The sequence below is a fragment of the Oncorhynchus mykiss genome, chromosome 16 (genome assembly GCF_057628025.1).
Source record: "Oncorhynchus mykiss isolate SJ-2025 chromosome 16, ASM5762802v1, whole genome shotgun sequence".
NCBI lineage: Eukaryota > Metazoa > Chordata > Actinopteri > Salmoniformes > Salmonidae > Oncorhynchus > Oncorhynchus mykiss.
In genome coordinates, this window is record NC_143037.1 from 54,418,038 (window position 1) to 54,435,662 (window position 17,625).

The window sequence follows — 17,625 nt, forward strand, 5'->3', positions numbered from 1 at the left end:
ATCGCACTTTAACCAAGTCAGCTCGGACTGACTCTTGATGAATTAGGTTACCATACCATAATGTATGGCTAATAGCTTTATCAACCCATACATTCAGTATTAGCCCATCTGTGACCAAACCAAACAGTTGAATTGGCATTAGACAATGAGTAGCCTCCATAACTGATCTAGGTCAGCCAGATACTAGTCTGTAGGATGAAACAAGCCAACACTGATTAAGAACTGTGCGAGGAGCCAAAGTGTGACTTTGAGAGTGATAAGTGAGTGTGTATTACAAAACTGTCAACTGATCTCCGCCAGTCAACTTCAAAGGACTGTACGGAGACACAAAAAGAAAAATCATGTTTTTAAGGTGAATCATTTTATATTGGATCATTTAGGATCATCTACTGTATGATCGTGATGACTAGGAGTGGTCCCTGGCCAATGCACTGTCCATGTTTGTCACATCTACTGTTGGTTACAATTTCAGCTGGTTAAAACCTCTTAAGCTGACAGTCCCTGAAATCGGGCACTAAAATTACTTTTAAAAAAATATGCATATGTTTACATAACTTATTTTATTGATTTCCCACCGTTTTATTAGTCAGAAGACAGCCATTCAGACCTTCCTAGGACCATGTCAACATCCTCTGTCGAATAAACATGTATTTGCCTCCCTATGGTGGCCGGCTGCATCATTACATCCATTTATATCACTTCACAGCAACTTTATCTCAAAGGGGCGGTCCTTAGAAAAACATTTATCCAGCTCGACTGCTTCATGGCACAGGCATGGCAAAACAATCGCTGAATTTATCTCAAGCAGGCGGATCTAAATACATAACTTTCATAGCGCTACGATAAAAAATGTGATCTACACACTTCTTTAAACCTAAAAGAAGTAAAGTAATTTTGTGTGAAAGTCAAACATTTGTTTTACATCAGAGGCAGATACATTGCATGTGCTAAGAACTACACAATCGAGCCTTTACATAGTCCTTCTCCCCTTGTCTATAGGAGAGACGCACACTGTTTATATGGCCCAAATGTTGATTAAACATTCACAAATCATTTTGACTATTACTAATGTCATGATATGTTTGGTAAAGTAATAAAGAAGGTGAAATATGTTCCTAAAACTGATTATAACTATATATGTACAGTATATTATAAAGTATGAAAAGGCTTATTCATTCATACCATCATATTTGTATATGTTTTATTATACTTTTATTGTGTAGTAAATCATATGGGTTGACAAGTATTTTTTTTTCTCAGACATAAATAAAACAATTCCAGGTGAAAGCCAAAGGTCAAAGCTTTCTAAAGGGGGAGGGAACACTACTACATTAATAAAATATTGCCCTCTTGCTAGATTGATGAGTAAAATCATAGCGAAACAGTGCAAAACGGCTGTCAGTTCAACTAGTTAAATTCAAACTGAAAATGTGCTCGTCACTGAATATCAATGCAAGTCAATTAGAAATATGTAATTATATACTGTGAGTTGCATCTTTTGAGTACTAAAGCAACTATAATACTTAGAATACTTAAATAACTAACTAACTAAACTATAAGTAGCTAACTAACTAAACTTCTAACTTTTGTACAAAAAGTACAAAACTATTATTGTGATGATCAAAATGTGTTGTCAGTCCATTTTCTTCATACAATATACATGTATACACTATATGGTCATACTTACAGAGTGAAAAGTCCAGATTAAATTAAATCTTTCTTGAGAGTGGTTTAAATGTAGCTCCAATATTTCTTCAAGTCTAAGAGGCTTTTGTTTTCGTGAGTAGATACACGCCTATAGTGTGCAGTCCCTCACTTCTATATGACATGGCTAAGTTGTGCCACTGTGTCTGCTTTTTAAACACCTCCCACCCTAAATACACACACCACCACCACCCCCCCTGGCTCCCAACACAGACCATGTCTGACAGAGGTAGCCTCACTAGATGAGTCGGCACAGGAGATAAGAGATCACTAAATCTCTGGATGAGTCGGCACAGGAGATATGAGATCACTAAATCTCTGGATGAGTCGGCACAGGAGATAAGAGATCACTAAATCTCTGGATGAGAAGGCACAGGAGATATGAGATCACTAAATCTCTGGATGAGTCAGCACAGGAGATATGAGATCACTAAATCTCTGGATGAGTCAGCACAGGAGATATGAGATCACTAAATCTCTGGATGAGTCGGCACAGGAGATATGAGATCACTAAATCTCTGGATGAGTCGGCACAGGAGATATGAGATCACTAAATCACTGGATGAGTCGGCACAGGAGATATGAGATCACTAAATCACTGGATGAGTCGGCACAGGAGATATGAGATCACTAAATCACTGGATGAGTTGGCACAGGAGATAAGAGATCACTAAATCTCTGGGTAACATTTGATTTCAAAGGGGCATTCCTAACATCTTATAAAACCAGTCATAACACCTTCATGAGTGTTGCAGTATCATTCATCCAATATTATTAGATATCTTAATTTGGCAGAATGCCACTGGGTAAACAGCTCTTGGAATTGTCTTATGGAATAACTTTTAATTGACAACATCTGGGAGAAAGTGGATCTGCAGTTCACCATGAGTTCTGGCCTGGAGCACCAATCGTAAATATTATGTAAGGCCTAGTGTGTGTGTGTGTGTGTGTGTGTGTGTGTGTGTGTGTGTGTGTGTGTGTGTCCCCACTAGATGGCATTGTTAGTGAAGGGCAGCAGATAACACTTCCCATCTCTGCACCGACCTCTTCATCGCCATCCTTCATGATGTCATCTCTCTGAGCCCAGAACAAAGTTATCTACACTGGAGGAGACAGACTGCCATGGGCACCCAGCCCTGCCCTTTCCCACCCAGGGGTGGCCCCTGGTCGGTTCAGCACTGCTGGGCCTGATAACAGCCTTACTCACGCCCCCCAGCCAGGCTCCACACAGAGAAAACGTGGACCAAAAACAGACTCCCGAGATATCAGAGCCTGGTTCGTCTCTAGGTTTCTTCCTAGGCTCCTGCCTTTCTAGGGAGTTTTTCCTAGCCACCATGCTTCTACATCAGCATTGCTTGTGGTTTAGGTTTATAGGCTGGGTTTCTGTATAAGCACTTTATGACATCTGCTGATGTAAAAAGGGCTTTATAAATAAATCTAATTTGATTTGATCACTAAGGGAATATAGCTAGGAGGTTACAATAGTTTGTATGGTACTTCCTAACCATACAGACAACAACCAGTAGAAGTACTAGTAAGCAGTAATAACAGGTAATAAGCAGTAATAACCGTACTGCAAATAAACCACTATCTTATTCCTGGTTAGTGATGCAACTTAGTATTTACTTCATCATGTATATACGTGTACATCATGCACACCTGATTCTGCAATGACTTCTAGGGGACCACAGTGTTCATTATTTTATAACCAGCATGTTATACCCCCATGAGGTTCCAGTCCTACTGTTACATACACAAAGGGACATGCTGCCTGAGATCATCTGAATTATAAATACTGCACATATTTCAAAGTGCATAATCTGGATTTCAGATTAAATTATTCACCATGCCTCAAATTAGTCTATTCCTCAAACTTGAGTTGATTTCATAAAGGGGATCACTGAATATGAAATGTATTGTAGCTAAAAAAATAGACGTGGAAGCTTCTTGATGCTCTTAGTGAATCCATAACACCTGCAATGAGGCTATTTGGACATTTGGATTATCGAGAAAAAGGCAGATATTCTAGAGACAATCATGAGAAACAACTGTTCCAAAACTTTAAGCCGAGGCATTAAAACTACAAAGTGAACATTTCCAGTGTGGAAATACACAGGTAGTGGAGGAAGTCCTTTAATAATAATAATAATAATCAGGAAACAGGAAACAGGAAGACCTGGCAGGAGGAGATAAGATGCTCTGAAGCCCAAATCAAACTGGAAAGGAAAAACGGGTGGAGGAATTATAGGAGAAAAAAGAGGAGTGGGGGAAGGCAGTGGGATGGTAGAGGGGAAGAGGGGCGGTGGGGAGAATAAGCCCTGCAGCCAAATAGACTACACCGCATCTTATCATCATGAAGTCTGGACATGTTTTTGTTTTCAACAGTTAGTCCATCACATGAGATGTGTTTGTGAGTTAAGCGAACAACAATTGTTGTGCACATTAGTTTTCAGCAATGACACATTAGTGTGCTGTGTATGTTGCTGGTGTGAGCAGAGTTCATACATGTACAGTAAAAGGACATAGCTGAACGTCAGTCTATTGCTATGGCTTAGTGGGCAGCAATCAGTATCTAAGGGGATTGCAGCAGTAGAGTTTGGGTGGCTAGTGAAGGTTTTTGGAGATAAAAGTCAGCAGCTGGGCTATCATACAGTGAGCCTCACTGAGGATAAGACATCGACTACCCCTCAAGGCTCCCTTGTACATAACTTGTACTTCAGAACATATCCATATACCTGATCTGATTTTGTTCGTCCATTCACTGTACTTTATCTGCTATTTACCAGGTCCCTACTTCACCATATTATACGTAAATCCAGTTCTTCTTAAGGAAGCCTTGTTTACATCGGTGCCCCTATATAAGTCCCAGGATTCAAAGCGGCATGATTTTCCTCTATGTACAGTACTCCCGTCCTTGGTGGTGCCAGCCTGTCCATCCTTAGTCCTCCCAACTCACATGGTGTACGCCACCCAGTAGATCACATTGACGATGGCGAAGGTGGCGGGGAACACAGCCCTGGCGTAGACATCTATGGTGTCAGCTTGGAGGGGCTTGCAAGCACAACAGCACTTGGAACAACAACTACAGCACTTCTTATCCTCTTCTCTCTCCTCTGACGCTGTGGTCCCCCGCACCCTCCTGGGCTCCACGTCCTCCTCCTCTGCGGTCTCGGCGCCGGAGCGCTGCGGACGGCGGCTGGACACCATCAGGCCCTGGTTCATTCCAGCCACGGACAGGGAGAAGAGCACCATGGCCTGTTTCCCATTCTTTACGACTGACTGGAGAAGCAGAGAGAGAGATATGTCAATAGAGAAAGGCTACAACAGTCAATTCCTTTGTGAAGTATCTTTACCTCACACCGAAGGAAGCCAAAGGAAATTGTGCATGTTCAAAATGCAAGTGCTTGTAGGTTCCTACTCACATTGTTTGCACCTATTGTGTCAACCCAATAATGTCCCTTGAACACTATGTGAACATTGAATGAATGTTGTGGTATAAATGGGTCAAATGAGGAACGGGCCTACCACTAAACCTTGGGGAACACCACAGTTGGGCAAGTGTTGTCCCCCCTTCTTACCTCGGAGCTCATCTTGTTGGCCTTGCTCTTGGCCTTCTCTTTGAGCCTGTAGTCGGCGTTGTAGTGAGCGAAGGCATACTCTATGAGCGCGGCGAACACAAACACATAGCAGATCCAGAAGTAGACATCCAGCGCTTTGATGGCCGAGGCTCGAGGGAGAGATGAGCGGGCGCTCACCATCAGAGTCGTCATGGTGAGCACAGTGGTGATCCCTTTACCAAAATAAATATGGAAATTACATATTTGTTTTGAATAGAAAAGAGGAAGGTCCACACTCAATCGTTGATGTGAAATAAAGTTAAATAAAAAAGTGAAAGTGATGAAAGTGAAATAAATAATAAAAATGATATCTTGTTTAAAGCAGCAATCAGCAGTAGAAATAATCATTGTAATCCCCTCCCTACTTCAATAAAAAGCTGAGGGACAGGCCTGGAAAAATGACATAGACAGTGCTATGGATGCAAGGACTGACCATCTATGATATCAAAAGTATAGTTTTAACCATGTTTTGGAGGCCATAGAGTGTTTGTTTACATTTACATTGTTCACAAACATTGGCGTGAAACAAACTTTTTATTTTGGGTTCTGATGGGGTACGACAGTTGAACTAAGCTCATGAGGCTTAGTTATATTATTCAATATTCAATTGGTACATATTATTAATTTATAAGTCCAAAAACTGATGTAGCAACTGCTGATTGCACCTTTAAGATGGAAAACATTTTCTTCCTCTATTTTATATTTATTGAGGATTGTTTTTGGTTTACACAACACAAACAACCTAAGATAAGAATCTACAACTTGAACTGTGATGAGGGTTTCACCTTTTTCATTAATCAAATATAATTTGTCATCATGCATATCACATAACTATGAATATACTTCTCAATGATAATGCACTTCTAAATTCTAGGTCAATGTACAAGTAGACACATTCAGTTCACTTTGAATTCTTGCTGTCTCATTGAATCTGTGTTTTCCCTGTCATTTCTCTACTAACATACTCACAGCAAGCTTATAGCCGTATTCCAGGCCGACTAGATTGCAGACTACGCCCCCAATATCACTAACAGAATACTCTTAACATGATACTAACCCAGGGATACCCGAGCCGGGACTGCTGTTTGGCTGATCCAGAAGGACACCCAGGACATGGCAACCAATAGGATGGAGGGCATGTAGGACTGAATGATGTAGACGCCTCGGTTACGTCTCAGCTGGAAGCGAAGGCTGAGCCGCGGGAAACGTCCGGCTTGACATGAAAAAGTAGACCAGCATTAGCTTTTCAATCAGTCAATCAATCAAAATTATTTATAAAGCGCTTTTTATATTAACAATTGTCACAAAGTCCTACAGTAACCCGACCAAGACCCCAAAGAGCAAATTACAAGGAAAATGTCCCAAGAAGGAATACATCTTTAGAGGAACCCGACTCAGAGGAGGGGGCACATCCTCTCTGAATAACATGAGCCATTCTGTCTGTGCATAGAACATACCCACAGAGGTGTCTGAGTTCAAAACATATTAGTTAAAAAGACCTAGGGTCGCTCTTACACAAGAGGCATGGTAAGACAACGTTCAAAAGCATGACTCAAAATGGAGAGTTGTGTACAGTGAAAGAGGTGAAAGAAGTGAAAGAAGTGCTCTGTATAGAAATGAAGAGAAATTTCATGAACATCCCACTGGCTGTTAAGTAGCGTAACCATGGTGATAGCAAAACGAGGATACGTGGGGGAAGCTCACCGGATTTGAAGTTCAGCGTCTCCGTGACAAATTTGTAGTCGATGATGGTGAACTGGGACAGCTCCAGTTTGTCCAGTCCATGGATGTGTATCTGACTCTCAGACCAGTGGTACACAATGTCCTCTGAGGAGTAGCCATCTGGAACAGTCAAACAAACAAGCAGTCAACAAACAAACAGTCAACAAACAAGCAGTCAACCAATATTCGTCCCAACAACAATGGAGCATCATTGGAATATTAAATGTATGTGTAAGGCATTGACCCTAGCCTTCCTTCTGGTACTTGTGGTACACAATTTCCCTTTATATTATGGCCTACATGCAGCTCTACAGACACTGGGAGTAGTCTAAAGTGTTTTCCTGTCCTCTTCTGTATTCTCAGTAGAGCCAGAGCCGGCAGGTTGATCCCTTAAGTTTAATAAGAGACTGTTTCAGGTGTGGGATTTATCTGTCCAATCAATGAGATGAATTGATCAATGAACTACTGTACCAGGAAGAAAATAAAACCATATTTACTTCGAATTGGGAAATCAATAATCATGTTGTAAAGCAGGGGAACTCACTTTGATCCGGGGGCTGCAATCGACCTTCTGGAGGGCCGTACTGAAAATTGGTTATATTGCCTCGGTGATCCTCTATCCATCGTTTTGGGTATAGCTTTATTTTGGTGATTATTAGCAAGATGGACAGTCAAGAAACTGTATGAATGTAGGTCCATTATCCTATCTACACCGTTTCGATTTGAGTCTCCCACCCCCCGCCCAAAATAAAACTGTTCTAACAAACAATTCTAAAAAAGGTAAAAACTCCAACCACCCACGGCCTGGATTAGACCCCCTAGCGGGATGATTTGTATGTTTGACACCCATGCTGTAGACTATTGAGAGCCATCCATTAACCTTTTCACTTGTGAGTTCCAAATATCTCTAAAGGTCACCACAGCCTGAGTTTTTTTATGCTGTGATGTCAGAATACACTCACAGGACAGTTAACCCACGCTGCCCTCAAACCAAGGCATGCTGCCTGCTAATTATCTATAGGCTATGTTTCAACTTGTCAATTTCAAATTATTTTCTAACAAGTTTTATTTTCTAACAACTTTTAAGACAACAGGGAACACGTAAAAATACGAGGCCAAATCATGACGCTAGACAGTAGGCTTGTATTTGGGGTGATAACATTTGATTTGCTTTGTGATCTGTCAAAAACGGTAAACAACTTGTCAAATCATGTGCTCCGGTTATTGTATACACTGTAACAAGTACATCAAATATTTGTAATATGCTTAAAAGTGGCCAAACTAAGTTAATATTTTTCAGGCAATGGGCTCAGCCATCTTTGACTTTGTTCATTTGCGTTCTATAGTGAATGGCATTCTAGGATTAAGGAGTTAACATAAACATACATGGCTGCCATTATAATGAATTTAGCTGCTGTTAGCTTAGCAGACACGCATCTCTTTTCTAAACAATATTACATTTATCCCTTGTGCTCACCAGAGATGTGGTACATCGTAAACAAGTATAGCTGTTATGGAAAGAGTTTGGCTATGGATGTGTTCCGTGTGATGTTTGGATGAGGAAGTTTGCATTTATCTTTTACAGGAGGAATAAAGTTGTGTAGACCTTTATTACCCATCAGTACAACACATTGTTTAGATGCTTTTCAGACAACAATGCTGTTTAGACGCATTTGTTGCATCATACGTTCTGTTGCTACTGTTCCAATCACATATTTGCGATGGTACGCTGCAGGGACCACTCAACAATGATCACAAATATGTGATCGTAATGGTCAATTAAGAGTGGTAGGGAACATGACAGACTACCGGTATTGAGATCATATAAAGAGATACAAGTCTATGTAAGTAATATAAGTCAACCCACAGCTTTCTAGGTCCAGCATACACTCCTGCTCATCCATGGGGTATTTGGTCAGGTCCATGTCACACGCCACAGTCGAGGTGATCCTAAGAGGAGAACAAGTCATTTAGTAAACACCCACTTCAACCACAATAGTAACTTGACCCGTAACGGTAGGCCCTAGTCATTCTCACTTTGACATTATCATTAGGCATTATATAGCCTTAACTTCAGGCCACGGCAAATCAATCGTTAAAGGGCCTCTCCAGCCCACACCCTTTTCTTCTCTCCCTCCTCCCATGCCGTCCATCTCTCCTACCCCTTTCCTCCTTCTCCTCCTTCTTTCCTACTCGATCTATGCTCCTACTCCTCACACATTATATCCACCTCTCTCCTCCCCATTCCCCTCATTCCTCTCCCCTCCCCACTCTCCCACTCCTCACCGGCTGCTGTAAAGGATGACCCCATCAGGCTGCAGGCGAATCAGCTTGTTCTCCACGGTGACGTCATGGAACCAGGCGGACTTGGCGTTGACAATGAATGTGTCGGGCAGCCAGAGTTTATCCACGAAGCGGCTATCCAGCCCCAGGGTCTTGTTGGTGTGGTTGTAGGACAGGCGGTCGTCCCGCCAGCTCTGACGCAGGAAAATTGTCATGGTGTACTCCTGCCAAGCAGTCACACACGGTAACAACAAGAGTAGGCATATACATACGCGCAGACACATGCACACACAGACAGACAGACAGACACACACAGGGACAAAGCTGAGCCAAGGGCATTGCCAACTCTGGTACGAGACTGAGTGGTGGATTACGTTGAGACTTAGGGCAGTACTGTAGCTAGGAGAATAGGAGATGGATAAAGGTCTGTTTCAATACTTTTCAAATGTCTCCTTTAATAGTTTCCCTAGGGTAATCACTGATCTGAACGCTATTAGTTAAGAGAAATATAGGTTACAAGACTATTGCTTTTCACCAATCCAACCTGGTTGAATCTGTTGAATACCTCAAGGGAGGAAGGAAGGATACCTTTCATAACATGCATGCTCTGTCTGAATCCCTATTGGCTGATGTGGATGATACATAAGTGGTAGTTTCACATTTAGTTTTACTGCAACAGAACAGTAGCAGTGAAATATGGCAACCATTTTGTATAAAGGCCTGCAGGTGAATTTATACATTACCATGTTGGCTTCAGAGATGTGGTCAATACTGGCTACTTCAATAGCCATGGCAACATTCACAGGTGGGCCTGTGGGAAAAGAAGTGAGAAAAGAAAACAATCGCTCCCTCCCTCCCTCCACCCCAAAGATACCCCTAGATAAGGATCAATGGCCACCCCACTTAACATTTCTCTACTGGAAGTGACAAAGCACTATGTACATTCATACACATGACATTGGGGGTCTCATGGGCTTGTGCAATGGTGTGGTATTTAGAAGTGCATACATAGCTAGCATTCTTTTGTAGTTTGCTCGATGATAAGCATGATTTGTGCTGCTGAGATCGTGGACACTTGAAGGAAATCTAAAGGGAGGGAGATCAGGATCACCGAAGCGGAACTGAAAGGCTATTTCTTCCAAACATTAAGGAATCATACATTACCATTCTCCACCATTCAGCACTTATCCCATAACCATTTACGTCAAATTGTATTCTATAGCCATTATCCTACCCACCATAGAGATAGCAGTCATCAGCATTGACAAGTGGGAGGACAGTCAAAGTCAATGAAACTCATTTTGGAGAATTTTAAAACTAATTGCAATCCATAATCCCTTAGCCTGTCACTAAAACCTAGCTCATTTTGACTAGTGACCCTTTGGGAGAGGCTCAGTGTTACACTTCTTTGTTTAGATTCTAGACACCTATCATAGCACCACTTTCCTTCTAATTTGAAATGGTGAAGGGATGTGATTTGAATACACAGAGTAAGACCACACCAACTGATGTGCATGATTCTTCAATGGCCTTAGATAGCCCATCAGTAGGGCTTTATGGTAGCTGTCTTAGCACTTAAATAATATATGAGGGAGATGTTATCTCATCTTATTTATGAGAGGAAGTAAGGAGGGAGTGGGACTATTGATCATTGTTGAGCATAATGTTGAGCTACAGGTGTGTAGTGGCCTTGTAGTGGCCTTGTTGCTGGTTCACTAGGCCTGACATTGTGGTGGTTCTTATATCGACAAAGCTTTTTCACCTCTGCTTAGCTGAGTTAAGCTGTGAGGTTGAGAAATCTAATGCTGTGGACATTGGATGTTTCACATTTGGCAGGCATTCTCCAGCAACGCTCCTTTCTTTTCTCTCGCAACACTACGCACGTCTTCCATTTCCAAAGCATAATTTAAATAATCCCTTCTGCAAACTCATTCCAACGCTTAATTGCTTTTGTTTGTAATCTTTTGCGTCACGTTCAAACACAAATGATTTTAATAGATTCAAACCTCTTATTTACATAGGGGTATATATTTATTTCAAATAGGATCTAAAAATGACAAAATGGGGGCAGGAGAATTTAGTACGATTGATTTTGAGAGGAGTCAAAATCATTTGAGTGTGATTTTCAAAACGCTTAGGTCCTATATACCTGGTTCTTGCTATGCTAAGAATGACTGTAAATGTGAGGGGGTGAAATGCAACCCAATGCCACGAGCAGTAGATCTCATACTCACCTCCTATCCCAGGGCGAAAATTTCGCGCATAGCCCTTCATTAACTCATCCAGATTAGGCAACCAGGAAATTTGTATGTCTGAACCTATATAGTCCCCAATGTCACTCAGCATGGCCCTATAGGGAACAAACACAGCACACTTGAGCACTCTGCGTCCACAGCACTAGAGAATCCCTGAAGGAAGAAAGCTAGAGAGGCAAAGACAGTATTAGCATTTTCATGTTGAACATAGATTTGCGATCAAGATCGGTGGGCATGCAATTATCCTTGGAGGATATGAAAGAAAAGAGCAAACTTATTACAATAATACATTATTACAAAGTGCCTATTATCCATTAGGGATTTTGGAATAATGGACAAAACTATCTCACTTGAGAGCTTCATATTCCACACATGTCTGGGCTAAGTTGCAGTTCATAAACCCTTGACTTGTGTTCTCAGCTTCAAGACACATACTCATTAAGCGTCTCAGAGTAGTAGTGCAGATCTGGGATCATTCCCTATCTATGTAATCTCGTCTTGTCTATGAAATATTATTAATTATAATATAAAGGCTAAACTGATAATAGATCAGCACTCCTGACCCCAATCTTATATGTGCTGCTTCTGACTGGACACAGTGCACACAGAAACTGACCACCAGAAGGCAGTGTTAGTTACTATGAGGGCTCACTCTGTGGACTCTTGGATGAGACAAAGGGCCAATTGTCTTACTCGGACTCTGATCTAACTTACTATGTGTTGTATTTAGTGATGTAAAATGTTCAAACCGCTGCAGATAGAAATTCCTTATTCTACCTGACTGACAATCATAGTGATATGTTCTAAATGCATGTCTAGTTGAATAAAGTTTAGTAACATTGCACCCTCCTGAACAGACCACTGGTTTCAAAAGGGACAAGAGAGAGTATTGTAAGAGGACAGACAGCACTCAGGACATGCAGAGGTGTTTCCCCGGACAATATTCGAACGAATAAAGCCCTTTTGACGTGTTACCCCTTTGTTCATAGTCGTTACATAGTAGCTAAAACATACTCCTAAAATGTACCAGACATTTTTTTTATTTTGTCTTTTAAAACCATGAAATGTTTTTTTTGCGCTTGTATTCTGAAGTTTTAATCACATCCTATGACATAAATAGATGAGAACATTGACTGAATGAATACATCAAATGAACTGTCTCCATGTGATCGACAGCTGTAGTCTATCACTAGCCTAATTAGCAGCTTCTATATTCAGAGGTAGCTGTTGGGTCGTTCCATATGATTTCAATCACTTTCTGACAGCACCCCTTTTGATTTCAACAAAACCTTCCATACATATTTGCCAATGATGGAAGTGGTCAGAAAGTAACTTTTTGGACCTGAATGCCAAAACGTTCAGATAGAGGTGCTCAAAGTTCACTAATTTTGCATATTTTTTTTTGCAAATTCTTTTGTGCAATTTTTCATAAATGCTGTAGCTATTTTACATCCTCTGAGGTGTTTGTGTTGTGCCCGTCATTGGTTGTGACACAGTTGAGACACAGCATACTCTTGAATAATTTACATTAAAACCTAAAAAAAAAGGACAATTTTTTTGACAACCCTGTTTGTAAGCTTTCAAATTATATCAAACTCAACCGTTTATCTTTTTCAGTGATGAACACATGTATGTCTCATGGTAGAGTGGGGTATGCAAAAATGGGTCAACTTTGAGCATTTCTATCTCCTGAATGTTTTGGCATTCAGGTCCAAAAAGTCCCTTTCTGACCACTTCTACCATGGGCAAACATGTACGGAAGGTTTGGTTCAAATCAAAAAGGGGTGCAGTTAGAAAGTGATTGAAATCATATCTTCAGAAACTCCCAATGTGCTGAACCTGTGAGGTCAAATAGAAATGTGACTGTGCAGAACATATGCCACCTAAACAAAATCCAAAGAGTTTAACAAAGTTTGTTACAATACTCCGGATTTTGGTTTTGTTGGTCCTGTAAAGATATAGGCAAATGAGCAAAAATAAAAACAGCCTGACTAAGTTCCAATATCCACAGTAGCATACCACTTATTTAGAGTGCATGCCCAATACATTTCTTCATTCTAACTGGTATGCTATTGATATTGGAATATCCCATAGGTGCCTCCATTTGTGGCCTTCCTCTTTGACAACTAGGTGTTCTAACTTAATAACCTAACTGATAAAGTGATGGGACCTGTTTAAAGTGGTGCTGTCTCGGCTAATGGCTACATACTGACTTCCTCTTGTAGGTCTACCTATAGTAACTTCAGTGCAGTGTATAGCACCACACCACAGGCTACACATTATGCCCTCAGCAAAGGAAATGTGATGTCATGAAATGCTAATGGAACTGAGCATTTGATTAGTCTCGAGGGGGTTTCTGTAAACGTGCAAGGCCCGCTCTCTCACCCCTCCACTCTCTGTTCAAACAGTTCAAAGTCAATTTCCCGTCGATGTTGTTCCTCTTAGTCTTTAATTTCAGTTCATTAGCAGGATCTCCCGAGGCCCTGCTTCGCTAACCATCTGTTTACCAGCTATAACAAACTGGGTATGTCCGAAATGGCAGCCTATTCCCTATAATATAGTGCACTACTTTTTGACATTGTTAGTGCACAAGAAAGAGAATAGGGTGCCATTTCAGATACAGCCACTGAGAGCTGAGGTGAAGAAGACTAAACACAAAAGAAACAGACTTTCTTGCCTTGGATTGAAATATAAAAGCCTTGTAATGTAGCCCCAGCAGTAACAAGCTTAATTTGCTTCATACAATGACATCAATTTGTACCTGAGAACAGAGAGGGAGATTTGCACTAGTCATCCTTGCATTTTTTGTTTATGTTGTAAATCCTGAATGTTGACAGCATGTAAAGCTGGCTAATTAAATCTGCAGCCTTTTGAATGCCAATCAGTAGAGAAACTGTACAGACATGAAATGGTGGCATTGCATAGATATGGCACATTCAAGCTCTGTCATTTCCAACCTTGATTAGCCAAATTCATTCTATAGCTTCTCTAAGCTGAAAGCTCTCTCTACGTACTGTGGCCTTTCCACCACGAACCCAATGTAGTGTAACTGTGCTTTGTTCCACTGCTGATCCCGCAGCCATTTGGCTAGAGCATATCTGGACCCCTCAGCGATAGCATCTGCCTGATTTGCACATATGGAGCATCCATTAAGGACATACTAAGGGTATGTAGCCTATGATGCCACCATGTCTTCCAGTAGGGCATAAGAGAATGCCAAGACAAGGCAAAAGGTCACTAACTATGCCACTGCTACCCCAGTAAACCAACAAGAATGAATTCATTCTCACATTTGAATATTTGTGATGTTTTTCCTTGAACCTCTTTCAACTTTGCATTTCTGGACTACTTCCAGTAGTACTGCAACAACCACCAGTTTTCCTTTAAATGCAGATATTTAATAATGGGGCGGCAGGTAGCCTAGTGGTTAGAGCATTGGGCCAGAAACTGAAAGGTTGCTTGATCGACTCCCCGAGCTGACAAGGTAAAGATCTGTCGGTCTGCCCCTGAACAAGGCAGTTAACCAACTGTTCCTAGGCCGTCACTGTAAATAAGAAGTTGTTCTTAACTGACTTGCCTATTTAAATAAAGGTTAAAAAAAAAATAGAAATAAAAGGCTTACATTTTACTAGGCCTAGGACTTGTGTGAGTAAAATAAACTCCACTACAGGACACACTATATGAAACATTAATCCTAAATGTTAAATATTTTAAAATGACAAAAATGTGACAAAAAAAAATGAGATCACATTGCAGTGAAAACTGTCTGCTATTTAAACATTTGCCCTCAATAGGCTGTGTTAACACAGGTAGCCTATTCGAATCTTTTTATAAATGTTTACCTTTATTTTAACAAGGCAAGTCAGTTAAGAACAAATTCTTATTTTCAACGACGTGTATATGCAGCCTTACATTGAAGAGAATTTATCCAGAAGAGGGGTAACTTCTAAGGATTATCACAACCAAGGGTATGGTGCATGTCACCTGAATCCATTTAAGGACAGCTGTGACTGACACCAAAGGTGAAATATTTTGCCAGACCCGATTCTGACTTTACATTTTATTATTTTTTAAACACATCGTCAAGTAGCCATGTTCAAGAAAATGTTTTTAATTTTGTTTCTAAAAGGTTTGGAAATGAGAGATGAGGCACTGTCAGACTGCTACTCCAAAACACTCACAAATTAAAATGTGGGGGATCGTATAGTGGCAAATAAAAATGCTAATGCATCAAGTTCACGAAGCGAGGATAATATATCTTCAATTTGACACACACATCTCAGAAAAACCTGCGAAAGATCACATTCTAATAACAATTACACCCTCTGCTGGTATGTGTTGTCAGGAGTGGCAGGACGCTACCAGGATTCACAACCTTGTACAACCTTTTGAACTGGGACAGTTTGCAACACTTGTGTAACTGAACACACCTCAACAGTTTACAGTTTAGAGACTGTTGCAATGACACGACCAGGATGGATGTGTGTCATTCTGATGTCAAGAGGCAACTTGCAAAAATGGATGTATACGGACTATTACAATAACCTTGTGGAGGTAGTAATCGCAAAGTATTTGCATTGTCACTGCATAGTTATTATGGGGTAGACTGTTTTTTATAAGTATAAGAGTGTATATAGAAACTGTTCCTCATTCCACTTGTGTTATAACAAAGACCACTCAATTTCATTACAATGCTATAAAAACATGCTGTTGTTATAATCATCTCATTACTAGTAACAACTAATTTTAAGTTATGGTGTGACGTTGTACACAAATATGTCACACATGATAGAATGTAACATTATTTACCACATATCCACTTCCGATTGCCTCTATCTTGTTATCTTTACTATGAACGTATGATCAACACGGGTGTCTATGTTGATGATGGGCCCCACAGCACTTAAGCTGTAACTAACTGCTCAAATGCTACATACAGTACGTGGGCATTGAGTAGGCTATTCCTCTGCTATTGCAGAGAAGTCATCAGGTTTTAGAATTCATTTGTAATCAGCTCATTTCACGCAAATTGGACAAATAAAAAAAAGGTAGGTTAGGAATTAGTTTCCATCAAAACATTATCTAGGCTACATCAGAAACATATGTTATAGCCTCAATGTGCTTATTGTGTTGTAAATATAATTCAAAATCTGAAAACACTTGCAGAAATTGACTAAAAGCTTTGAGAGTCATCTAAACGGTCAGTAGGCTATATATGTTAGGATAAATCAGAACATAGCAACAGCTGACCTACAAAATAAGGGCAAAGTAGGCTATTATTACAAAAAATGGTCCCTAATTTAATAATATAGGCTATTCCAAAATAACAAAATTCTATTAAATCCTTAGTGAAGCTTCTGGGAAAGTCTCCTCCGTAACCCTAGTCAAAAGAGCCGTAGCCTATAATAGGGTTATCTTACCTGGTGAAAATGTTGTCCCTGATATTCAGGAGGGCAAGGCTCGCCAACATGAAAGTTATCATGTCCATTTCAACAGCTGGCCAAAGTTCCCACAACAAGAAACGATCAAATAACCGAAGGGGATCGCACAAACTGTGTTCCTACGGTCCCATAATGTGGAGGAAGATCATGATTAAGTAAACTGTTGTGATGACTCATGATCTGCTCACACACGCGCGCCTCTTCTTGTCCCTGTCCCAGCCCAGCGTACAGAACGCACGGAGTCAACTCTTTGCTCAGACGAGAACAGCAGTCTAGTTAACTGGAGCGTACTCTTGCGCTCCCCTTTCGCAGCACTTGCTCGAGAGAGAGGACCACACTAAACTGTCTCTCACTGCGTTGCCTGCTCGCTGAGCAACGTCAGATTAAATCATCCACGCATGAAAACGCGTCTCCACTGTAAACTCGAGGCAAGAAAAAATACAACAGATATAATCGATTTTATAAACTTTCAGTATTATTGTGATCTGCACAAGCCTATTCGTTTTGTTCAATCAAAACTAACAATAGATTAATTAATATTACGCATCCAACAAGTCACTGTACCCCTATTTTGGCCTAGAACATGCCTTTATAAATCTGTTT

At 40.6% G+C, this 17,625-nt stretch overlaps 1 protein-coding gene across 2 annotated transcripts; it reads right to left on the bottom strand.

The window, feature by feature from the left end:
* Positions 1 to 3,821: 3,821 nt before the first annotated feature.
* LOC110492221 (gamma-aminobutyric acid receptor subunit delta) lies at positions 3,822 to 17,399 on the bottom strand. Of its 2 annotated transcripts, XM_021566323.3 has the most exons (9): positions 17,002 to 17,399; positions 11,561 to 11,676; positions 10,070 to 10,137; positions 9,330 to 9,550; positions 8,911 to 8,993; positions 7,026 to 7,163; positions 6,379 to 6,534; positions 5,283 to 5,494; positions 3,822 to 4,983 (listed from the first exon to the last, which is right to left on the bottom strand). In XM_021566323.3, the coding sequence occupies exons 1-9, from the start codon at positions 17,067 to 17,069 to the stop codon at positions 4,657 to 4,659; spliced, it is 1,389 nt and encodes a 462-aa protein (XP_021421998.2). In that variant the 5' UTR covers positions 17,070 to 17,399; the 3' UTR covers positions 3,822 to 4,656. The 2 variants fall into 2 exon arrangements, with proteins under 2 accessions (XP_021421998.2, XP_090059382.1); XM_090203256.1 differs by lacking the exon at positions 11,561 to 11,676 and having other exon boundaries at positions 17,002 to 17,366.
* Between the last annotated feature and the right edge of the window lie 226 nt (positions 17,400 to 17,625).